Source organism: Amphiprion ocellaris, chromosome 13 (assembly GCF_022539595.1).
Source record: "Amphiprion ocellaris isolate individual 3 ecotype Okinawa chromosome 13, ASM2253959v1, whole genome shotgun sequence".
NCBI classification, from domain to species: Eukaryota; Metazoa; Chordata; class Actinopteri; family Pomacentridae; genus Amphiprion; species Amphiprion ocellaris.
Genome location: NC_072778.1, coordinates 14325604 through 14345822, shown reverse-complemented (window position 1 = coordinate 14345822; position 20219 = coordinate 14325604). Strand labels below are relative to the sequence as shown.

General features: G+C 41.1%; 1 protein-coding gene across 9 annotated transcripts in view; it reads right to left on the bottom strand.

Moving 5' to 3' along the window:
• Window positions 1-304: 304 nt before the first annotated feature.
• Window positions 305-20219, bottom strand: part of drp2 (dystrophin related protein 2) — a 182836-nt gene continuing 162921 nt past the window's right edge. For 5 of the 9 annotated variants that reach the window (XM_055016642.1, XM_035949730.2, XM_055016644.1 and 2 more), the window contains 9 exons: window positions 19393-19529; window positions 17494-17559; window positions 10696-10761; window positions 9835-9867; window positions 6646-6792; window positions 4922-5174; window positions 1897-2014; window positions 1670-1756; window positions 306-1217 (listed from right to left, as the gene is read on the bottom strand). In XM_055016642.1, the coding sequence (XP_054872617.1) occupies window positions 1198-1217; window positions 1670-1756; window positions 1897-2014; window positions 4922-5174; window positions 6646-6792; window positions 9835-9867; window positions 10696-10761; window positions 17494-17559; window positions 19393-19529 (927 nt within the window). In that variant the 3' untranslated portion in view covers window positions 306-1197. The other 4 variants (XM_035949728.2, XM_035949729.2, XM_023273741.3 and 1 more) reach the window with 4 other exon arrangements.

Genomic DNA, 20219 nt, shown 5'->3' with positions numbered 1-20219 from the left:
GTTAGCTCATATTTATCGGCAGACAGTTCCTCAACGAACCGCAGTTCCAGTCACAATGCAAACTGGCTCAAAACCGGGAACTGCTGCGAGTGGAAGAGATGAAATGCAACTCCATTTTTCATTAGTCTGTGTAGTGTGTATTTTTAGCGATGCACATGTTGCTGATCATGCAGGGAGACCTTTGTTGTTGGTGGATAATGCAGGGGGAGTATTGTAAATAGGGAGTACGTATGTAGCAGCGTGTGTGTGTGTGTACACACATATATATATATATATATATATATATATATATATATATATATATATATATATATATATATATATATAATGAGTGCAGTTGGTTCTGTATGAGCGTAAAGGGCTCACTTAGGAGAGACGAGCAATGAGAGAGACAAGCAGCTTGAGAGGATTAGAGGAACACAGTGTGTGCATACAGAGGCGCTGTGCTAGCGGGCACTTTGGCTGTCTTAAATAAATCATGGATTTAACTGATGATGTGTCATTCTCACAAAGTAAATAAGCTTGTTGTGGGTGCTGTCAACTCCTTGACAGTCTGCACCACGCAGCCACATGAAACACAGTCAGCCCAGCCCCGATCTAGTTAACACCAGCGAGCTGCAACTCACCATCTCCCTTCACAGTTCCAAAATAACAACTATGATAACACATTCAAGGAGAAAATAAAAACACGAATACTGAAGACACAGGCATTTTGACAAAACAAGGGGGGTATCCTTCCAATTTCTGTTTGCATTATTATTTATTTTTTTAAAGTTCCTTTCATGGAAGGTCCAATTTGTGCTGAGGACTGATATAAAGCTTCACATCTCCGAATGACTACACAGATACTGGTAAGCACAGTGTGTTGGCTGGGCGTTTTCCATTGCTTTAGTCTCTCCCTGACCTGCTGCTAACATTAGTTTCCTTTGGCTCGTTAACACGGTGTCAGGCTGCGCTACTGAAGTTATGAAGCACAGCCTGGCCAAAAGGACATCAGTGTGAGCCTTTTAGCAGTTTGCGTGAAAAAGGCTTTTAGTGCACAGAGTTCCAGTAGAGGGTTAGCTCTGAGTGTCACAGATGCTGCTGTGGTCGCAGGGCCGGGTGTATTGTGGCCTGACCTCAGCCGTATGGAGCTCCTCCCTCTGCCATCAGGCATCCTTTCAGGCTTGCAGTCTGTTCTTCCAAGTCCATGCAGGGTTAGATGTGTGAGGTGGTGCCTGAAATTAGGAAACAGAAGAAATGCAAAAAATAAAAAAAATAAAAAAGCAAAAGCTTTTGCAAGTTTAGAAACACATGCAAAAGACCAAGAAAATGTTCTTGGCTATAACTTAGGAGGCTATAATTATGATAATCCTTTTCTTTGTTCATGTTACAGGCTTTGGATTTCCCAGCAAATTGCATTTTAAAAGCAGTGGGACAGTTTGTAAAGCGCATGACAGTGACGCTCTCTGTCTCTTTCTGCTATGGTCTCTGTTTCCATCTTATCTTACTCCTCCTCTCTGCCATTTAATCTCCCCGTCCCTCCCCCTGACTATCGACCCGCAGCAGTACATATTTGCTTTCCTCTCCATCTCTCACACTCCCTGAGGGCCGTGGAGGAGCAAAGAGTCTGCCTCTGAAGTGTGGAGCGCCACACCGGCGAGGATCCGTGCAGCCGAGGAAAACTCACCAGGTTCTGAAGGGAAGACGTTTCTCAGCTGCTCGATAACCTCCTGGAGCTGCAGCACCGTGTCCTGCTCATGCTCCAAATCATCTCCTGACACACACATACGCACAGAAAATGTTACCCCTCAATGAGCGGATAAGGGGAGGATGGAAAGGGAGGATACATGGATTCACATTCAACATGTGTGCATGCGTCAAGCCCACGTCTGAGTCTGGCTGCACGTCGCTGACCTGCTGCTTCGGTGTCAGTAGTCTCTCTGCTGGCCGCCTCCCCATGGTGACCGACTCCAGACACAGGAGATGACAGGGTTGACGGTTCTGATCCGTTAGGTTCTGAATCATCTTTGGGCTGTTTTGTAGGAAAGACTTATTATCATTTCCATCATGTTTCTGACTTCACTGTCATTTAGCCTTCCACACAGTTATGAATGTAATGGCACTCAGCCAGCAGCCCCCAAATGGCGTTTCCCTGCAAAATTATTCAAAAAAGGCAATTTTGTCTAACAGCTGTTATGCAAAAATCATCAAGTTACTGTGATTTGCGCTTTGATAGGCAGCTAAAAAGATAGAGAATTGCACTGTACACCGAAGAATTGCAGAAAACACACTGACAGAGATGGAAAATCACAATCAAAGATGCATAATGTAACTCTCGAGGATATCATATGCAACATACCGTCCTTGGTATTGTTTTTAGCAACACTGGAGCAATACTCTAGAGGTGAGCAAGTTCAATAGTTGCTGCATCTGCTGAGACTGGGAGGGATTCATACTTCTACAGACTACAGAGGAAGATTTTACAGATTTTATTTTCAGAGGAAATGAAACTGTGATATTGGTCCATGGAAGTAAGAATTCAAATAGCATTTTTTTTTCTATCCAGCGAAACGTACCTCCTCCTCCCCAGACAATAATAATAATTTATTATAACAATAATTTTCCAGTCTTTAACCTGAAGGAGCAGCCTACTGTCCTTCTTTCTCAGTGTCATTATTCTCTTGTCATTCACTCCCCCTGCTTCTCTCCCATTCACCTCTTATGCTTTGGCCTGAGTGAGCAAGACCCTCTCTGGTAAAAATCTAACTTTGTGGTGTTTTTTTTGCATTCAAACATGAGAGTCAGACTTCCAGGTTTTCATATGTAACAAACTGAAGGAACGATACCTGTTAACTATCAAGTTGGGGCTCCAGCTACAGCAATGAGGAAGTTTAGAGTGAGGTAGATCTGCACCTTCTAGACAAAGCAACTGTATACATTTCTATTAAAGCTATTTTAATGCAGGAAAAAAACCTCCTTAAAAATGAAATTCTAAAACATAGAGATGAGTTTTATGAGGTTAAATCAATGACCAGAGAGCGATTTTACCAATTTACACATTCTCATTATGATAACCAGTAACTGTGCATCAACTCCCACTCTCCTATCCATCTTGTTTTCACATCTTGCCTTTATAATGCAGTAAATCCTTTCAAATGATACTTCAGAGTGTCTTAAGGCCTTTCCTCTCTCTTAACTCTGCCTGTGTTGTACTTGTCTGTACTCCCACTCCCTTTTTACATGTTCTGCTTTTGCCATTTTGTTCTTGTAAGACTGCATTTGAAGAACTGTGCTACTTGAAGTGTGCACTGTGACGCATACAGATATTGAAAACCATTGAGCTTGAATTTGTGTCTCTGTGCACCTGCAAGACATAGAGCTGCTGCAGTTAACCAAAGGCCTACAACCTAGCAGATGCGATCAATTTTGTGAGCCTCCGTGTTTCTTGCTAAACCTCAGTGCTCTCATGCTCTACTTAAAGTACTTGATACGGGTAACAGTGGCAAGAATGTCCAAGCTGGAGTGCTTTTGGCGTCATTGAACAAATATTCCAAAAAAGCCTTTCATCATATTGTAATTCAACTCGTCTAAGAGGAAAGTACACTACTGCACCTCCTCTGGGCTCCATTTTCAGGCTTAATAAAATGCAGCCTGTGACGGGACACTTTAGCCAATCACAGGTCTTTTCAGAGCGAGGGTGTTGTTCCTGTTGGCTGTTCTACAAATGCAAATGCATGTAGTCTGTAACTATAGTCTAAACCTTTCATTACTCTCCCGGAGAGAGAAGCTGATAACATAATTCTCTTGTAATATTTTAATGTAGTAATTGGTTAAGCTGTGTAGGTACTATTATTGATGTTTTATGATGAGGTTATCAATTTTCAACAGATTGTGGTGAGACATTTATTCATGGGGGTTTAAATTAATTGGGAAAAATAATTTCCCACAAAGCTTCAGGGACAGAACAGTTGAATGGAAAACAGAGAATGATAATTGGGTACATTTCCAATTCATTTTGTTGACCAGTGCACAAAAATATTAAATAAGTCCTCGAACCAAAACCCCCATTTTTTCTAGATGATTCCCCTGGAAATAAATAATAAACTGCTATCTCACCTTACAAAAAATAACACTTTCAGAGAATTTGTGTCCTTTTTCTATTATATTAGCATAAAATAATGTACTTCTTTTTTCAAGAAACCTGGAGAAACTTATTTTAAAATTGTATGACTGTAAAATAAAGCATTCCCTAAATTTTGTAAATATAAATATAGAAATGCAAATGAACTAGTGACTACAGCTGCCATATAATAAGAGGGGCGACAAGCTAAACCAAAAAACCACCACATGCCAGCAGAACAACTTCAGAGCAGTTTGGCATCAACTCTTTAAGTCTCTGAACTCCATTGGCAGGATGAACACCCTTCTTCTAAAAGAAGGTGTTCTGATGATGTTGGCAGAAAGGACTGTCTAACATGTTGGTCCAAAATCCCACATCAATGATAATATATGAGTCACAGAATTTTCATACTTATCAAACCAATCAGTGCCCCCGTATATAGTAGCTCTGTCATCCTGGAAGGAACCACTTCTATCAGGAGAGAAATGTTTTATCATAGGATAAAGCTCATCACCTAGAATGAGTTTATATTGATTTGCAGTGACTCTTCCCTCTGAGCAGACAAGTGGATCCAAACTATGGGAGCAAAATGCCACCTACAACATGACAGAGCCACAAGATCACCTCAGTGTCGGCGTCAAGAGTTCAGCTAGCTCCTTCAGTTTGTTACCCCTCTATACATAGCAGAGAATTACTGCAATATTTCCCTCTACAATGTAGTAGATTAGAAGTAGAAGTACACAAGAGCAGCGTCTCTACATTTCGCCTAAGAACAGCTCTTCAGTAAATGTATCTACACCACCAGGCCTCCGTCTGTACCTGCAGCAGCAGCTCCCTGAGCCGGCGCAGCTGAGACTCTAGCTGTTTGTTGTGGTCCTCCAGGATCTGCATTCGGGTCTCCAGGCGCGTCTTGTGCTGCCGGAGGACCCGAGCCTCGGCCAGGAGCTCCTCATCCTGCGGCCCTCCTGCCGTGGGCGAACCCGGCCCGCCCTCTCCTGCCTCCGTCAGCATCGGAACCGACGCCGCCTCTTCGTGCTTCCACTTGAGCCGCCTGTACTCGCCCTGCAGCACCCTGGAGACCACCCAGATGGAGGAACACAGTGAGGCACACTTGTTGGTGCGGCATACAAAATACTCTCACACAACTACAGATATTTCTCCCACTCCCCACTGCTGCAAATAATAAAACGCGCCTACACATAACCGTCTGGAATTTTGTGTTTATGAGTTGGGTGACTGGAATAATTTCACTACACGTGTAAATAGCAACACATCAAACAGTGCAGCAACATCATATCTCTTTTAGTGCCGCATGGGAAATACAGTCATTACCAATTACAGAATCACACAGACAGAGCAGATGAAAATCTTATCTTGTTTTGTAATTGGGGTCTCTGAGAACCTAAACATTAGTAATGCATTAGCTTCTGCAACACAGTCGTAAAACATGACATTGTTCAGAATCAGGTCTATGAGCAATTCTCCTCAGATTAGACAGTTATTATGCATTGGGCTGATAGAGGAATGTTAAGTTTTTATGTTTTTATGTTTTCCTAGCTACAGGAATGTCACAAAACAGTATATAAACAAGGCTACAGCAGACACTTTAATCATTAACAGGGCTAACAGAGCACACTACAACAGGACAGACTTTGTAAAAAATCTGAACTAGGTCAAGGTTTCAGACAGCCAAAGGGCAGAAACGTATCTGAGTGTGTATGTAACCATATTTCTGTGTGTGTGTAGAAAGGTCACCACTAAATTGTCGACAAGAGAAATTTATTCAAATGAATCATTCGCATAAAGGAAGCCTCTGGTAACCAATTAAGAGGATAGCAGAAATGAATTTGATTCATTTATGGAAAAGGCCTGAGCCTCTAGCACATAAATTCAAATTCAAGCAATAACATCTTGTGTTTCAGAGATGTTTTAGACTTAAATCACATCAGTCAATTCATAATAGCTTGTTTGTTTCTGCCTCTGCAGGAAACTGACAAACTGTCAAGCACAAGCTTCATTTACAATTGTCTCTGTTATCACCACACTGTTTTATGGACTTTGCTGTCAGGTATGCATGCAAAAAAAACACAAAACTGTTCTTGTTTTCTTAAGGCTGTTCAAAAGGATTTAGAGTGTGAATGTGTTTACTCTCTGCAGGAGTTTTGCAAATGGCAGCAGACATACTGAAATCAGCGTTATTATGCTTGAAGGGAGCTTTACTGTTGAAACAACTCCCGAAACCAAACTTTTACATCTACGCTGCAAACCTTATCTCAAATCTTAATCTAAACCTCAATCAAATCTATAAGCAAATCAAATCAAACATAGGTCTGAATGCTCTAAACTGAAAGAAAGGCAAGTATGTGAGATGTGATGGAACTGGTGTATGTTTTTGTCTGAATCTGTGGTAATATGTGAGATCATTGTGTTTTCTTGATCATTTAACCAACATGTGAAGAATGGAGACAAAAGCGTTGCTCCAGACCCAATTGAAACCCTTTTTTTTTTTTTTTTTTTTTTTTTTTTTACCCCTGGCTACTGACCTGTTCTCGTTCTCCAGGCGGGCCAGGGTGCGTTGGAGCTGCTCCTTGTCCTGGTGCTCCAGGTGAGCCAGCAGCATGTGCTGTCCGCAGGGTGAGTCATGGTCCAAGGCTGGGCTGGAGTGACGCAGGAGGTACTGATCTTCATCCCTGAGTCCCCCACACAGGAGACAGCACACTGAGCCACCAGCACACAGCCACCAGCAGCACAAAGCAGAAGCCAACAGCATGGGAGAGTAGACAGGCCAAAGCAAAGCAAGGCAAGGCAAGGCAAGCAGGACGAGGACGGGAATCACAGGACGAGACACAAAGAGACAAGACACAGCGGGACGGAGCACTGTGACACTGAGCCAGGTTCACAGTCCAAATATGAAACAGTCTGTAATAAACTAGACTCACCGCACCATTAAAAACCAGTTGTCTATTTAGAAATTGAAGGAGCTTATTAAGCTACAACACAATATATTGCCCAAATAATAAAGACTTTATTGACTTTGGAACAGAACACTTATTGTGCAGATCTATGACAGCAGACCTGGGGCTGTTTAAACAACAAATGGATCTGTGAATGTTTGGCAATTATTTTAATGGAAAGACAATTGCTTGTCTGTTTATATGGTGCAATAATACCGTTGCCTATAAAGCAAAATACTTCATTGAGCCAAAGTAAAAAGAATGTTTAAGGCTTTGCAGAGGTTTGTGTTTGTGCTACATATCATGTGATCAAAGTCTTTGGTCTTACAAATAAATAAAGGCATTTATAGGCTCAGCTGAAAGAGAATGTATAGAAAGAACAGAGTCATCTTAGTTGCAGCATATTTTTTCTAGAATATATGCTATTTATGTCAGATTGAGTTGACATGACCTGTCTGGTCTCTGCAATATTTCAGTATTTTGAGTTATAGGTATTTCAGATAATGACTGTTCCAAATTTTTTCCATCTATTTACTAACTTAAGACATTGTGGTAGGAATTTCCTATAGAACTTTGCCAGGTTCAGTCTTACTTTTGCTGGGATATTCAATATTTATTGCAAATCCCATATCATACACTACACCACCCAAACACTTCATCGTATGCAATCCTACTTCCGACTATATCGACATATTTGTCGTATTTCATAAAATGTCTCTATGTTCTAATTCTGATTTTGTATATTTGTGATCTCTAGAAATTTTCTTCAGCTGGACTCGTTGCCCTGGGCTCCAGCAGATGGCAAAACAAAATCTGCCATTTAATAATAATAATAATAAATTTTATTTATAAAGCGCTTTTCCAAAAACTCAAAGACGCTGTACATAAAATACAATAAGATAAAACAAAACTGTTAATTAAAATCAATAGATAGTAAAACAAGTTCAAGATAAAATACAGAATCACTTAAGGAAAGCAGATCTAAAAAGGTGAGTCTTTAAAAGGGATTTAAATGTGGTGAGGTTGGTGCAGTCACGGAGGGCATGGGGGAGGGAGTTCCAGAGTGTGGGGGCGGCAATGGCGAAGGCTCTGTCCCCCCAATGTCGCCGGCTGGTCCTGTGCGGGATGGAAAGGAGGTTTGTGTGGGAGGAACGGAGATTCCTGGGGGGGGTGTAGGGGAGGAGCAAATCGGTAAGGTAAGAGGGGGCAAGATTATGGATGGACTTGAAGGTGAGGAGAAGCAGTTTGTACTGGATGCGGTGTGAAATGGGGAGCCAATGGAGGTTCTGCAGGACGGGGGTGATATGGTCGTGAGAACAGGTTCGGGTGAGGAGTCGGGCAGCAGAGTTTTGGTTCCCTTTTGGATCAAATCAAGTCTCTTGCAAAGAGTCATGGATTCTGGTCTGATAGTAATCTAAGTTTTGCGCAGCAAAGCTTGTGCAATCATGTTTTTATGATCCTAGAAATATTTTAATAATACAACCTATCTTAACTTTTAAAGACACAGAGACCATTTTACATGCTTTCTTGTCATCATTCCTGGATTACTGCAACATCAGCTGTCAGGCTTTTAACCACAACCAAGCGACACGCCACATCTCTTCTGCTCATGGTATGTCTTAGGATTTATTTTAAGATTTTATTGATCACTTCTAATGGCTTCTCTTCCAGCTATATCTCTGACCTCTATATATACCGGTGCGTATTATTCTTTGGCAGAGGTTTTTCTGTTTGTTCCATGGGCCCAGTTGAAAACTAAAGGGGACAAAGAAAATCAAATCAATTGAGCCAGTGACCTTTTTTTCAGCTCCTTCTTTAAACACATTTTTATTGGATAGAATTATCTGATTTTACTTGAATTTTGATTTATCCTTTATTTTTCTTCTTCTGCTCCTCCAACAGTGTCTTCTTTATGCTGCCCTATTGAGCACTTTGTAACTTGAGTTTTGGAAAGTGCTCCATAAATAAAGATTATTATTATTATAATATCAAAGAGTATCTGCAATTACAATCACATTAATCTGTGTTATAGCTAGCTTAGATCAATGGATGAACTGATAGTGTAACTCAGCAGAAACAAGATTCTCCAAGCATCATCCTGCAAAATACAGCTAAAACAGATGCCTCTCAGCTCGAGGACAGCAAATTACATAAGGGGGTTGGAGCACGCTGCTTAATTAATAGCCTTTTATTGTGCAAACTAAGTGTAACTAAATAGCTCAATAGAGAGAAAGACTAATACTGTTTACAAGTTCAATAATTTGATTGCACAAATAAATATTAGAAAACATAGCTTGAAAAATGCTGGTGTGTTTGTGTGTATCACAAAAAGTTATTTTAAATGAAATTATAAACAGCTCGTATTTAAAATGAACAAAAACCACAGATTCTAAGGCACATTACTTTTGACTCATGATAGACTGAAGGTCTGCTACCTGCCAATAAGTACAGTGAACTCAGAACAGTGTCTACAGGTGGAGGGTGACGGCTGCACACATAGGCAGCATGGCTCTGGACAGAAAGCAGTATGTTGCCAACCAAACACCAGCTGGAGGCACAGATAGCACAGCAGCGTGCAGCAGAAAAACAGAGGCGCTGACAGACAGAAGGATGGGTTTGCAGAATAAGAACAAGATACAAGGGCACAGAGGCAGAAAACAACACTGCTACACATAAGTGGCAGAAGTGAAATGTCATGCACACAAACAAACTCTCAGGCACAGAAGTATACACAGACATAGATGTGAATACTATATGTACATGCACGGACATACACACATTTTCGTGACAAAGCTCCATCCAAGCAACACTCTAGATACGCGCACACGGCAACAAAGACATTGAGAGCAGGCTTGAGAAGCTCAGACATCAGAAGTAAAGAAAAAGTGCTGCACTGCTGCAAAGTATTGTAGTTTTGTCTAAACCTAAAACTAACTCTTAATGCGGTGTCAATCACAGCCCTCTCTCTGAGCAGATACACAAAAAACACATCTGAAGAGAAATAATGAGCACACTTCCCAGTGTACTTACACAGACACACACCTGGAGCCCTAAAAAAACAAACATAATTTTGCACAGTAGCTGCTGGGCATGCAACCTTGACTTTAAAGAGTAATAAAAAAAAAGGAAAACCGTCTCAGAGAGGGGAGAAACGGTTGACAGCCCACACAGATGTCAACAAAATAAGATATGGACACAGAAACATGATCTCAAACAGCCACTCTCTCCGTGTGGCACTTTCTCAACTTTTCACAATGAGGAATGACTGCCTCATTCACATCAAACATCCTTACTCCTCTCACTGCTGTAACCTCGCCAACGCCCGCCACTCAGCCAGATCCCACAACCACAACTGCACACACACTCACACACACTCTTTGTATATCTGCACATGGACCTTAATCACAGCAGGCATGTGGATGATGAAGTGGGAGTGAGTGCACGCCGCTTGCTGTGGGTCATTTTCATTATGTGACTGATCATTTAGATGATTACTCAGTCTTCCCCTAAGAGTTGGACATACGTGAACAAGCCTGAGCGCACACACAAACATGGACACAGGAAATGAATCAAGAGGAACGACACAAAACACACACGTAATCCCTGGGTGTTGTAATGACTGGGTAGCAGCATACTCACAGGCTTTCATCAGGAGACAGGCTGTCCGTGAAGAATGAACAATTCTGGCTTTCCATTTCTGCCAATCTGTAAACATGTATGCACACACATCAAGGTCAGCATGTCAGAAATACACACACATATTCAAGTGTAGACAAATAGATACATAAAGGAGACAGGAGAGTGAATGAGTCAGAGCAAAGAACAAGAAAAGAAAGAGCGACAGATTGACAGCATCACACACTGGGGAAATATGTTCCACCAAACACAAGGTTAAAACAAATAATCACAACAGCTTAGCTTTTAAGTGCTGTGGGTAAGACCTCTGGCCTTTGAGTAGTGCAGGCAGCAACTGAATAGCAAGCGGTCCAGAAACACCTCACTAACAAGAGTGCAGAATGGCAGAAATTCTACTTGTCATGGAGAACAAGCAGTAAACCTGTCCAGAAGTCGGGAGGATAAAACTGTGCTGTGCCCTGTCTACCAGCATGCAGGCAATAAAAAGCCTTTTAGAAATGTGCTGCTGTCCAGCATCACAGACAGCGACTTTGTGTGTGTGTGTGTGTGTGTGTGTGTGAACATGAGGGCTGTGAGTGAGCAGCTGTGTGGTTGTTCAGCACCAAGGACAGCGCTTCCAGTTCTGCATTATGTCCTGCTGACTGTTGGTGGACAGCTGCACGCTGCTCTGTAAGCTGTTTCACTAAAAGGCCAAATAGAATGTGCTGCGGTAAGGAAACAATGGCATGAATAAGAAACTCCAGGGCAGGAAAAATGACATGAAGTTGGTAAAAATGATGTTTAAAGCATAAAGAAATGACAAATGGCGTGAAGCTCAGCAGGTAGATTGAGTCATCCATTAATCACAGGGCTGGATGACTGAATGGCAATCGTTCCTATTGCAGGAGGCCTTAATGGAAGCTTCCTGCTGTCACTGTTTATGTGTCTGTTTGAATGGGTGAATGAGAGACAAGCTGCGAAGTAGTGCAGTGTAAAGTAAACCCGTAGAAAAAACATATACATAAATAAAAACAATAAATAATACAGCAACTCTAGGAAATAAAAGTAGGTACACATAAATTCCTCTTGTTTTATTCGATTTTTTTCGCGAAGCTTCTTGCACTGTTTAATCCTTAAATCCCCAAACCCTCAGGTCGGCTTGAAAGGTAGATTGTTTAAACTAAACATAAACAAAACAACAACAACAACAAAAACGGACAAAAGGACATAATATACAAGCTACAGAAAATGTTAAAAACAGAAAGAATCATTAATTTTTTGCCTTTCTGACAGTTCTTGAACTACTCATCTATGACATGCTACTCTGTCAGGAAAATTAGCCAAATCGAAGCCTAAATTTGTGATATTTTATCAAAAGCCCTTTATTTTTCATTTGCTCTAAGCAGATTCTACAAAAATCTAAAAAAAAATTCCCTCTACAGAGCAAACAATTAGTAACTCAACTGTCACGTTACAAAAATTCAGAAACTTGACCTGCATCCTGTGTTGACACAGAGCAGAGAGGAGCCAAGTGTAAAAACTAATTTAAAATGAAAATAGTAAAATGTCTATATTATGAAACATTGCCTTTTTTTTTTTTTTTTACCGTATTGGCAACACCTGTGGCCACATGGAAAAATGTTGTCAATATTCATTCCAGTTTTTTCGAAGTTCTATAGTATAAAGAATCAAACAAATTTAACTTTATTGAAAAAAATTAGTTAATTATTCCATTATATATGTATCATATTGCGAGTTCTCTCTCTACTTCTAGCCATGGTTTTACTGTTTTGCTGGACTTTACATTGCAGTGAAATACAAGCTGACAGTGATGAAAAAGTAGCAAAAACTCCTAAAAACTGGCTTTGTGTTTGAGAGTTACATGTGCAACTAATTTTCTGTATTAAAATTGGGATATTTTTGTAAATGCAGTTTTTATCATCTCAAACTAACATTGTATTAATAAACTCCAAAACTAGTCTGACAACTGCTTGCCTTCCATAACACATTTACAACAACCATGGTTGTTTTGTGTGTGTATTTAAGTTCATTGTCATGTTCATCTCCACCCAGATTAGCACACACAGCTACTTTATTTCAGGAACACTCTTACCAACTACAGCCTCAGTAACCAACGATGCAGCTGTAAAACCCTTTCCTAATCTTCGTTCTTCATCGCTATCACCTCTGGCTACTCCAGATACATGTAAAGCTTGCGCTTGAATGCACAAAACCATCCATTCTCAAGCGGCATTTAAAAGCACATATAGGAAGATATAATCTACACCAGATTTATGCTGAAAGTGTTTGCATTAAAGCGGAAACCAGTTAATTCATCACAAGCAGCTACACATGTTGGTGACATGTAACAGCATATGTGATCAAAGGGTGGGTTTCACATTGAAGAAAAATAACTACAGAGAACCAGCCCACCAATGCAAATGTGCTACAAGCTTAGTGGCTGCCTATATAAATACATACGCACCCCTAGCCAATGCTAAATCACTGCAGCATTCAAAATACACTCAACCTGACACACCATGCCGCATCGTCTTCTGCTGTGCGCCGTCAGCTGAAAGAGTGAGGGACGGACAAGGAGGAGTGAGTGATATAAGGGCTGTCAGGCGCATCCACATTATATCCTATTTCTCTCCAGTTTCCAATGAGACCATAACACTGAGAAATTTAGGATTTATCCATGTCCTGTGACAGGAGGCCCGGCCTGCGAGCCTGACCGCTCGTTATTCAATCTGAGACACGATTCATCAGAGAGACTCGACGAACCTCGAGACTCAGTCAGGGACAACAGCAAACGGAGGGCAGAAAATAACAGCGTGTGGGCGTCTTGTGCGTACATGTGTGTTTAGTTCTTGGGTGAATGTAAATGGACGTGAGAGGAAATGAGAGGGGAGAGAGCGAGGGCTGCAGAGGAGAAATCCTCACTGAGTTCTAAGAGGTTTATTATTATCTCCTTCTCATCTATCCTCTATAAGATGTCTGAGCAGTGGTGATGATGAAAGGAATGAGGTCCTGCATCGGTGTAGGGGAACGGCAAGAGATGCAGGGAGAGAGGAAGAGACAGAGGCTGTCTCTGTGTTTGACATAACTGCATATCTGACTTTCCTAACCTCAAACATCAAATACTCCATCTCCTCTGAGGTAACTGGAGAAAATACATTAATGCAGTAGATTAACACATTTACCTCTCAGTGGCTGAAGGGCATTTTGACCCACATATACGCCTGTATAATATGACATCCCATAGGAAGGATTTTGGGCACACCGACCTGCCAGCATTTCATCCAGTGTTTTGATATCAGCTTGATTTTCCATTAGTGTTTTAACGTGGGCAGTGGGTTATGATTAATGCTGGGAATGAATTCAAATAAGAAATGTGCTTTCCTCTTTTTAATCCTATATGAAGTGACAGGCAGAAAGGCAAGGTAAGTAAGTATAAAAGAAAGAAGAACTAAGAAGACGAGGGACGTCAGTTCTGCATGCCGCCAGAGTACAGATAAAATACTCTCCACTGCTAAAATAAGGACTGTCTACTCCTATTACGTCGGTGCTCAGATCATGCTGGGAAACACGAGTGTGCTCCCGCTGTTGTCCTTTTTTTCTTGTGTCTAATGCACTACTGCCGATACTCATTTAGAGCCATTTTAATTGTTTTATAGGTCTTAAAAATGACTACTGAGTTGGGTCGACACCTCTGATTTTATCTCAGTAAACAATAAACTCTATAAACTGGACAGAAATACAACTGAAGGGCGACTTTGTTAGATTGTGTAGGCTTCTTAGCATTTGCCAATGTATTTGTCAACAAATATAATTCTTCCAATGAAACATTCATAACTGGAGTATATATTTAATTAGTCGATAAATCATTAACACTCCATAAAAGCGCTCATAAAAGAGATCATTTGTGAATCATAGAGCCAGACATGAACAGTGTGCTTTGGAGCATTTAGAAGGTTGAAAGGACAAATTTGCTGATATTCCTTTTTTTCCGTTATTGCCAACAAAACCATGAAAAGGCCAGAAGAATAAATGAATTGATGCTAATAACAGGTATGACAGGCATGTGTATTCAAAGTCTAATACAGTTTATGCATGTCTCTGTGCCACAGAGCTCCAATGTTGTCTAAAAACTAAAAACAGTTCCATAAATGTTGCAGTGGGTGATGTTTTTCTTCATTAACAGTTGATGAGTGATGTGGTTTATTTAGCATTAATTACACACAACACGCAATCCTGCTGCCAAAAATATTAGCTAACAAACTTGATCCATGATGAAAATAGTGGAATCTATGGACTGTTTGAGAAGATTTACAGCTTCAATAGGAAAGGATTGGCTTAAGGCTGAGAGTCACAAAGGGGACACTGGTCTTTGTATAATTTGTTGGCAATAACAATTACACAACTACATTAAATTATCAAACATTCTTACAGATGAAGCTCAAGTCGGAAACAAATTCATACATTTAAACTGTTCTTACAATTCCACGATTTGTACAATTTCATTTAGCAGACGTTTTTATCCAAAGTGACGTACATCTGAGTGTAGATACAACACCAGCAAGGATCTAGTCAGTGGAAAACAACCTGGATAAATGCCATAAAACAAGTTCAAATATGACAGGCCCTAGGTGCCTACAGGGAAGTAAAGGATTTTTTTTTCTTTCTTCTTTTTTTTTCTTTTTGCTGTCTGTCAAGTGCAAAGGTCCTCATACACCCATCAGTCACAACATTAAAACCACTGACAGGTTAAGTAAGTAACACTGATTATCTTATTACAGTGTCACCTGTTAAAGATGGGAATATATAAGGCTGCAAATAAACTAAGTTCTTGATATTGGAAGTAGTAAAATAGGCAGCATAAGGATCTAAGTGATTCTGAAAAATGCCAAATTGTGGTGGTTGGATGACTGGGTCACAGCATCTTTAAAGCAGCATGTTCTGCAAGTTGCTTCCAGTATGCAGTGGTTGTAAACTAACAGAAGCGGTCCAACAAAGGACAACTGGTGAACCGCCAAAAAGGTCATGGAAGCCCAAGGCTTAATGATGCATGTGGGGGAAAGGGCGAAGGCGGGCCATGCGGTCTGATCTCATAGAGGAAATACTGTAGCACAAACAGGTGAAAACCTAAAATGTGGCTACAACAGAAAGGTGTCAGAACACAGCGCATCAGATGTCCGGTGTCAGAGAGTGAATGTGGACCCCAGTCCATTGAGGAAAACGCCTACAACGGCCTGCTCTGATGAATGACTTTTTGTTCTATATCACGTGGACGGTTGGCTACGTGTATCGTTTACCTGAGCAGGAGATGGCAGCAGGATGCACTGTGGTAACATGGCAGGTTGGTGGAGACAGTGTCGATGCTCTGAGCAATGTTCTGCAGGGAAACTTTGGGTCCTGGCATTCACGTGGAAGTTACTCAACCCTACCACCCACCTAAGCATTCTTGCCATGTACACACCTCCATGGTCACAGTATTATCTGATTGCAATGACCTCCTTCAGCTAACACACTGCAAAAACGGTTCAGGAATGGCTCAATACGTTGACCTAGGCTCCAAATCCCCAGATCTCAGTCTGACTGAATATCTGATTCCTTTACACAGAAAACAAGATGCTTCACAAACAAAGACGGTTTTATTGACAAGCAGCATCATTTACTTAAGATAGCACTTCTTAAAAGCAGATCTCAACTGTGAGCTTTTCCTATATTGTCAAAGCAAACAGGAATTTTCTTTTAAAATGTGTTTCATTTTTATTCAATTAGACTGCAGCACAATGTCCACCTTTCCACTTCCTCTAGTTTGTTTTGATGAATGCTGCAGCTACAATCAGTGCATTGTGCTGGTTGAGATTCTTCTGAGTGACCGACGTAACTCAAGAGCTATTTGAAGAAAACCGTAGTGCAATCAAAACAAATGGGCATATGCAAGAGGATGTAGCAGAAAAAGCATCAAACAAGAAAGAAGATAGGGTTGGAGTGGAGCGAGCAAGGTGTATCAAAGAGGCGAAAAATAAATGTGTGGGTGGGAGACAATAGAAGAAAGGGATCAAAGATAAGAATAAAAAGAGAAAAAAGGCAAACAGAAAACAGGAGAAAGGGAAAAAGAGAGAGATAAGAGGGGTAAAGAGGACAATTGTGCCTGCTCCCTCATTGGTGTGTTCCCAGGTTGGCAGGGTGTAAAGCAGTTGTGTGTAAGAGCCTCAGGGAAGTAATACACAATGGCACACTTGCCGGTGCACACACACAGTCCCATGCACACACTGCAGGCTCAGTGAAAAGGGATGTGTGTGTGTGTGTCCAACTCTGCACTGTGGGCAGAGCTGCCAGGAGTGTGGGAGTCCAGCGCTGTGCCCTGTTTATATCCTGTCACACAGACACTAATCCACACCGACAGCTCCCAGGTGACCAGTGGGCTCACTGCCCTCGCAAGTGACAAGTCGCTAGGCACGCTGAACCCCACTGACCTCCACACACACACACACACACAATAACCACAAACTGTTATGTGTGTGTGTGTGTCAGCATGTGTTTCTGCGGAGAAAGAGAGTGAAGGAAACTCCAGGGCGGCACAGCCTCTATCCTGGCTGGAGTACAGTGCACAGCGCAGCCAAATCAATACCTCAATCAGTGTGTGGCAAAGACTAAAGGGTGAGAAAGCCGAGCAGGCCGGGGAGGAGGAGAGGAGGCGGGAGCGGGTTGGAGTGAATATACACAAGAGGGGGGAGGTCTTGGAGAGAGTGAACGAGGGAGAGACTCTGTTGTAATTATTTGATTCATAGCACCGTGCAGCGGGGCACATACCTGCTGGCATAATGTTCAATCCTGCTGTGTGTGTCTGCATGGGGCAGCTTGGGTGAGGAGCAGGGTCTAGGAAGAAAAAGAGCCCAGATCAATACTTCACAGAAACATTTCGAACACTCTGAACGTGTGGGTGGAAAAAAGACAAATGTAAACTCCATGACATGCGTATTGTAACAGTCAACAAGAGGTTTAAATATTTACAGCGAAAACTTTGCTTTTAGAATGCAGACGAGTCAAATTTGATTCGCACAGTGGTCCGGAGCAATCATGCATATTTTAAAGTACAGTTCTGAGGTATTTGTACTGCACTTGATGATTTTAATTGTATGCCACTTTAACCCTGTGAACCCCAAAACACGCTAGTGACACACTGTCTTTAGAAATGGCGCCAAAATGACACCATTTATCACACTAGGAAATTGTAAAGACAGGTTTTTAAAAGTCTGATTTCTAACTTTCTGATGGTCAATGAACTACTCATCTGTGATGTGCCATTCTATCAGGAAAAACTAACTAAAAGCAACTAAATCTAAGCTGAAAATTTGGATACTTCATCAAAATCAATCAATTCACCAAAAATAAGCTATTTGGATTAACTAGATTCTGTAAAAAAAAAAAAAAAAAAAAAAAAAAAACCCTAAATATTATGCACTCCTCATCACAGTCATGAAGTCTTTATTGGCTCAGCTATAACCAAAAGAAATGACAAATTTAAGGGAGTTTTAGGATGAACTGCAGGCTGTGTTAACACAGAGCAGATAGGAGACAGAGTATCGAAAGAAATTTAAAAATGTGAGTAGTACATATCTATAATATGTAGCATCAACATTTTCTTTTCCATTTTTGTAAATTCAATAGCCAAAGAAATTCAATTTTAGGTTTTGTGTTTATGATTTCCAGCATTACAACTGAGTCATACTACCAATGAGATGCAGGACTTTACACTGCAGTGAAAAATGAGCCCACAGTGAGCAAAAAGGTAACAGGAGCAGAAAATGTCCAGACATTGTTGTGAATTCAGAGGGCTAAACTTATACATCACAACGTCACTCTATTTGAGAGCTTTAGTTTGGTTACTTTACTGATTGTACACAAGGAATATGTGATGGTTTAGAATTATGATGTCTTTTTATTGATTAATCCCACCAGACTAACCTCTTGTGATGCTTGTTTTTAGGCTGCATTAGTAATAGCTGATGTCCCTCCTGCAGGGGGATTGTAATCAAACCGAGAGAAAGTTGCTGCATGATGTTTGATGTTGAATACAACGATCTATATATTGTGGATATATCGCATTGCAACAACCAATAACTGTTCATACTTTTAGAGAAAGCGATTATGTGGGTACATATAAACTACTACATTGCCACTGTAGATTTAATGTTCCAAAGATAGGACCTCACCCCATTAAAAAGCTCTTACTGTAACCATGCGCTTCAGATCTAATCACTCCACCCTCAGCTGTCTCATCTGTTGAGGCACTAGTTTGAACTTTGTGTTAGTTGTTGCACAGAAATTCCTTCGTCCTTAGTTTTCACTAACTAGAGTATCTGAGGTTATACAAGGTGACCATAACAGTCACATGATCAGCAAAAACAGGGACACACACTAATTCCTCCTGGTTACTGATGTAGCCTTAAGCAATGCTTCATGATGATCTTGTGGATTTTATTCTCATTGCTCTTTGGTTTGTATGAGATTCACTCATGTGAACAGTGCACCTGAGCCAGACTGAGATCACAGGTCTAACATTATGTTAATTCTGTACACAGAGCTGTCCCTTTAAGTGTGTCAGCATGGTGCCTGGCCTGCAGTTTGCATGAGTGGAACTGAGAAAAAGTAAGAGATATATGACGTTAGAGCAGAGACAGAGGGTGTGTGTGTGTGTGTGTGACTCACGTCTCTGAGCTCTCAGCTTCCAGCACTGATTGCACTGGCAGGTAACCTCTCTGTGGGTGCTTGGTGAAGTACTGCTTTGACCTGAACTTATTCTTCAGAGTCTTGGCGAAGTCCCTCATCTTCTCTCCCGAGGTTGTCTGCAGTGTGATTTAATAGTCGACGGGGTCAGCGGGTGGAGGAGGGGTGACAGGTGGCAGGCATTGGATGGGTGGAAGACAAATTACACTGCGTTAGAGTTATCGGAAATGTTGCTTTCCTCAAAGTTACCTCATGTAAAATTTTGTCCACACTGTCTTGAAGCTGGTTTGTCTTATTTTGACTTCTAACTTTTTAGTCCCGCAGCTTTTTAATATACTTTCTGCTGCTTTCTCTCTCTTTTCCCATTCGTTCCTTTGTTCATTCTGTTTAAAATCTTTTCTCTCTCTGCAGCTCTCTATTTCCTGCTCTCTCTATCATAGCACAAATCTATGGGCGCCTGCCTGCCTGCCTGGCTCTGAAAAAAAATGTAGCTTGCTAATATAAAATATTGTCCATTGAAAAAAGAAATCATTGTACAGATGGCCCTTTGCCATATTTTACAGCTTGGAATTGATTAGAGATTTAATCTGGCACCATCTCAGTACAGTCCAGCACTTCAGCTACAGTGCAACAGCTACTCATTAGAATGAACTTGACTCCAGTGACTGTGTGTGAAATCGCTTAAGACTTGGGTTTTATTGGGGCTTTGTGCACAATGTGTGCTCCAGATAGCACTTTATGTGTGCACTACTTGAGCCAAAGCTGAGTGGTTCTCAGTCTCTGCATACTAAAAGTCTGGACGAGGCAGT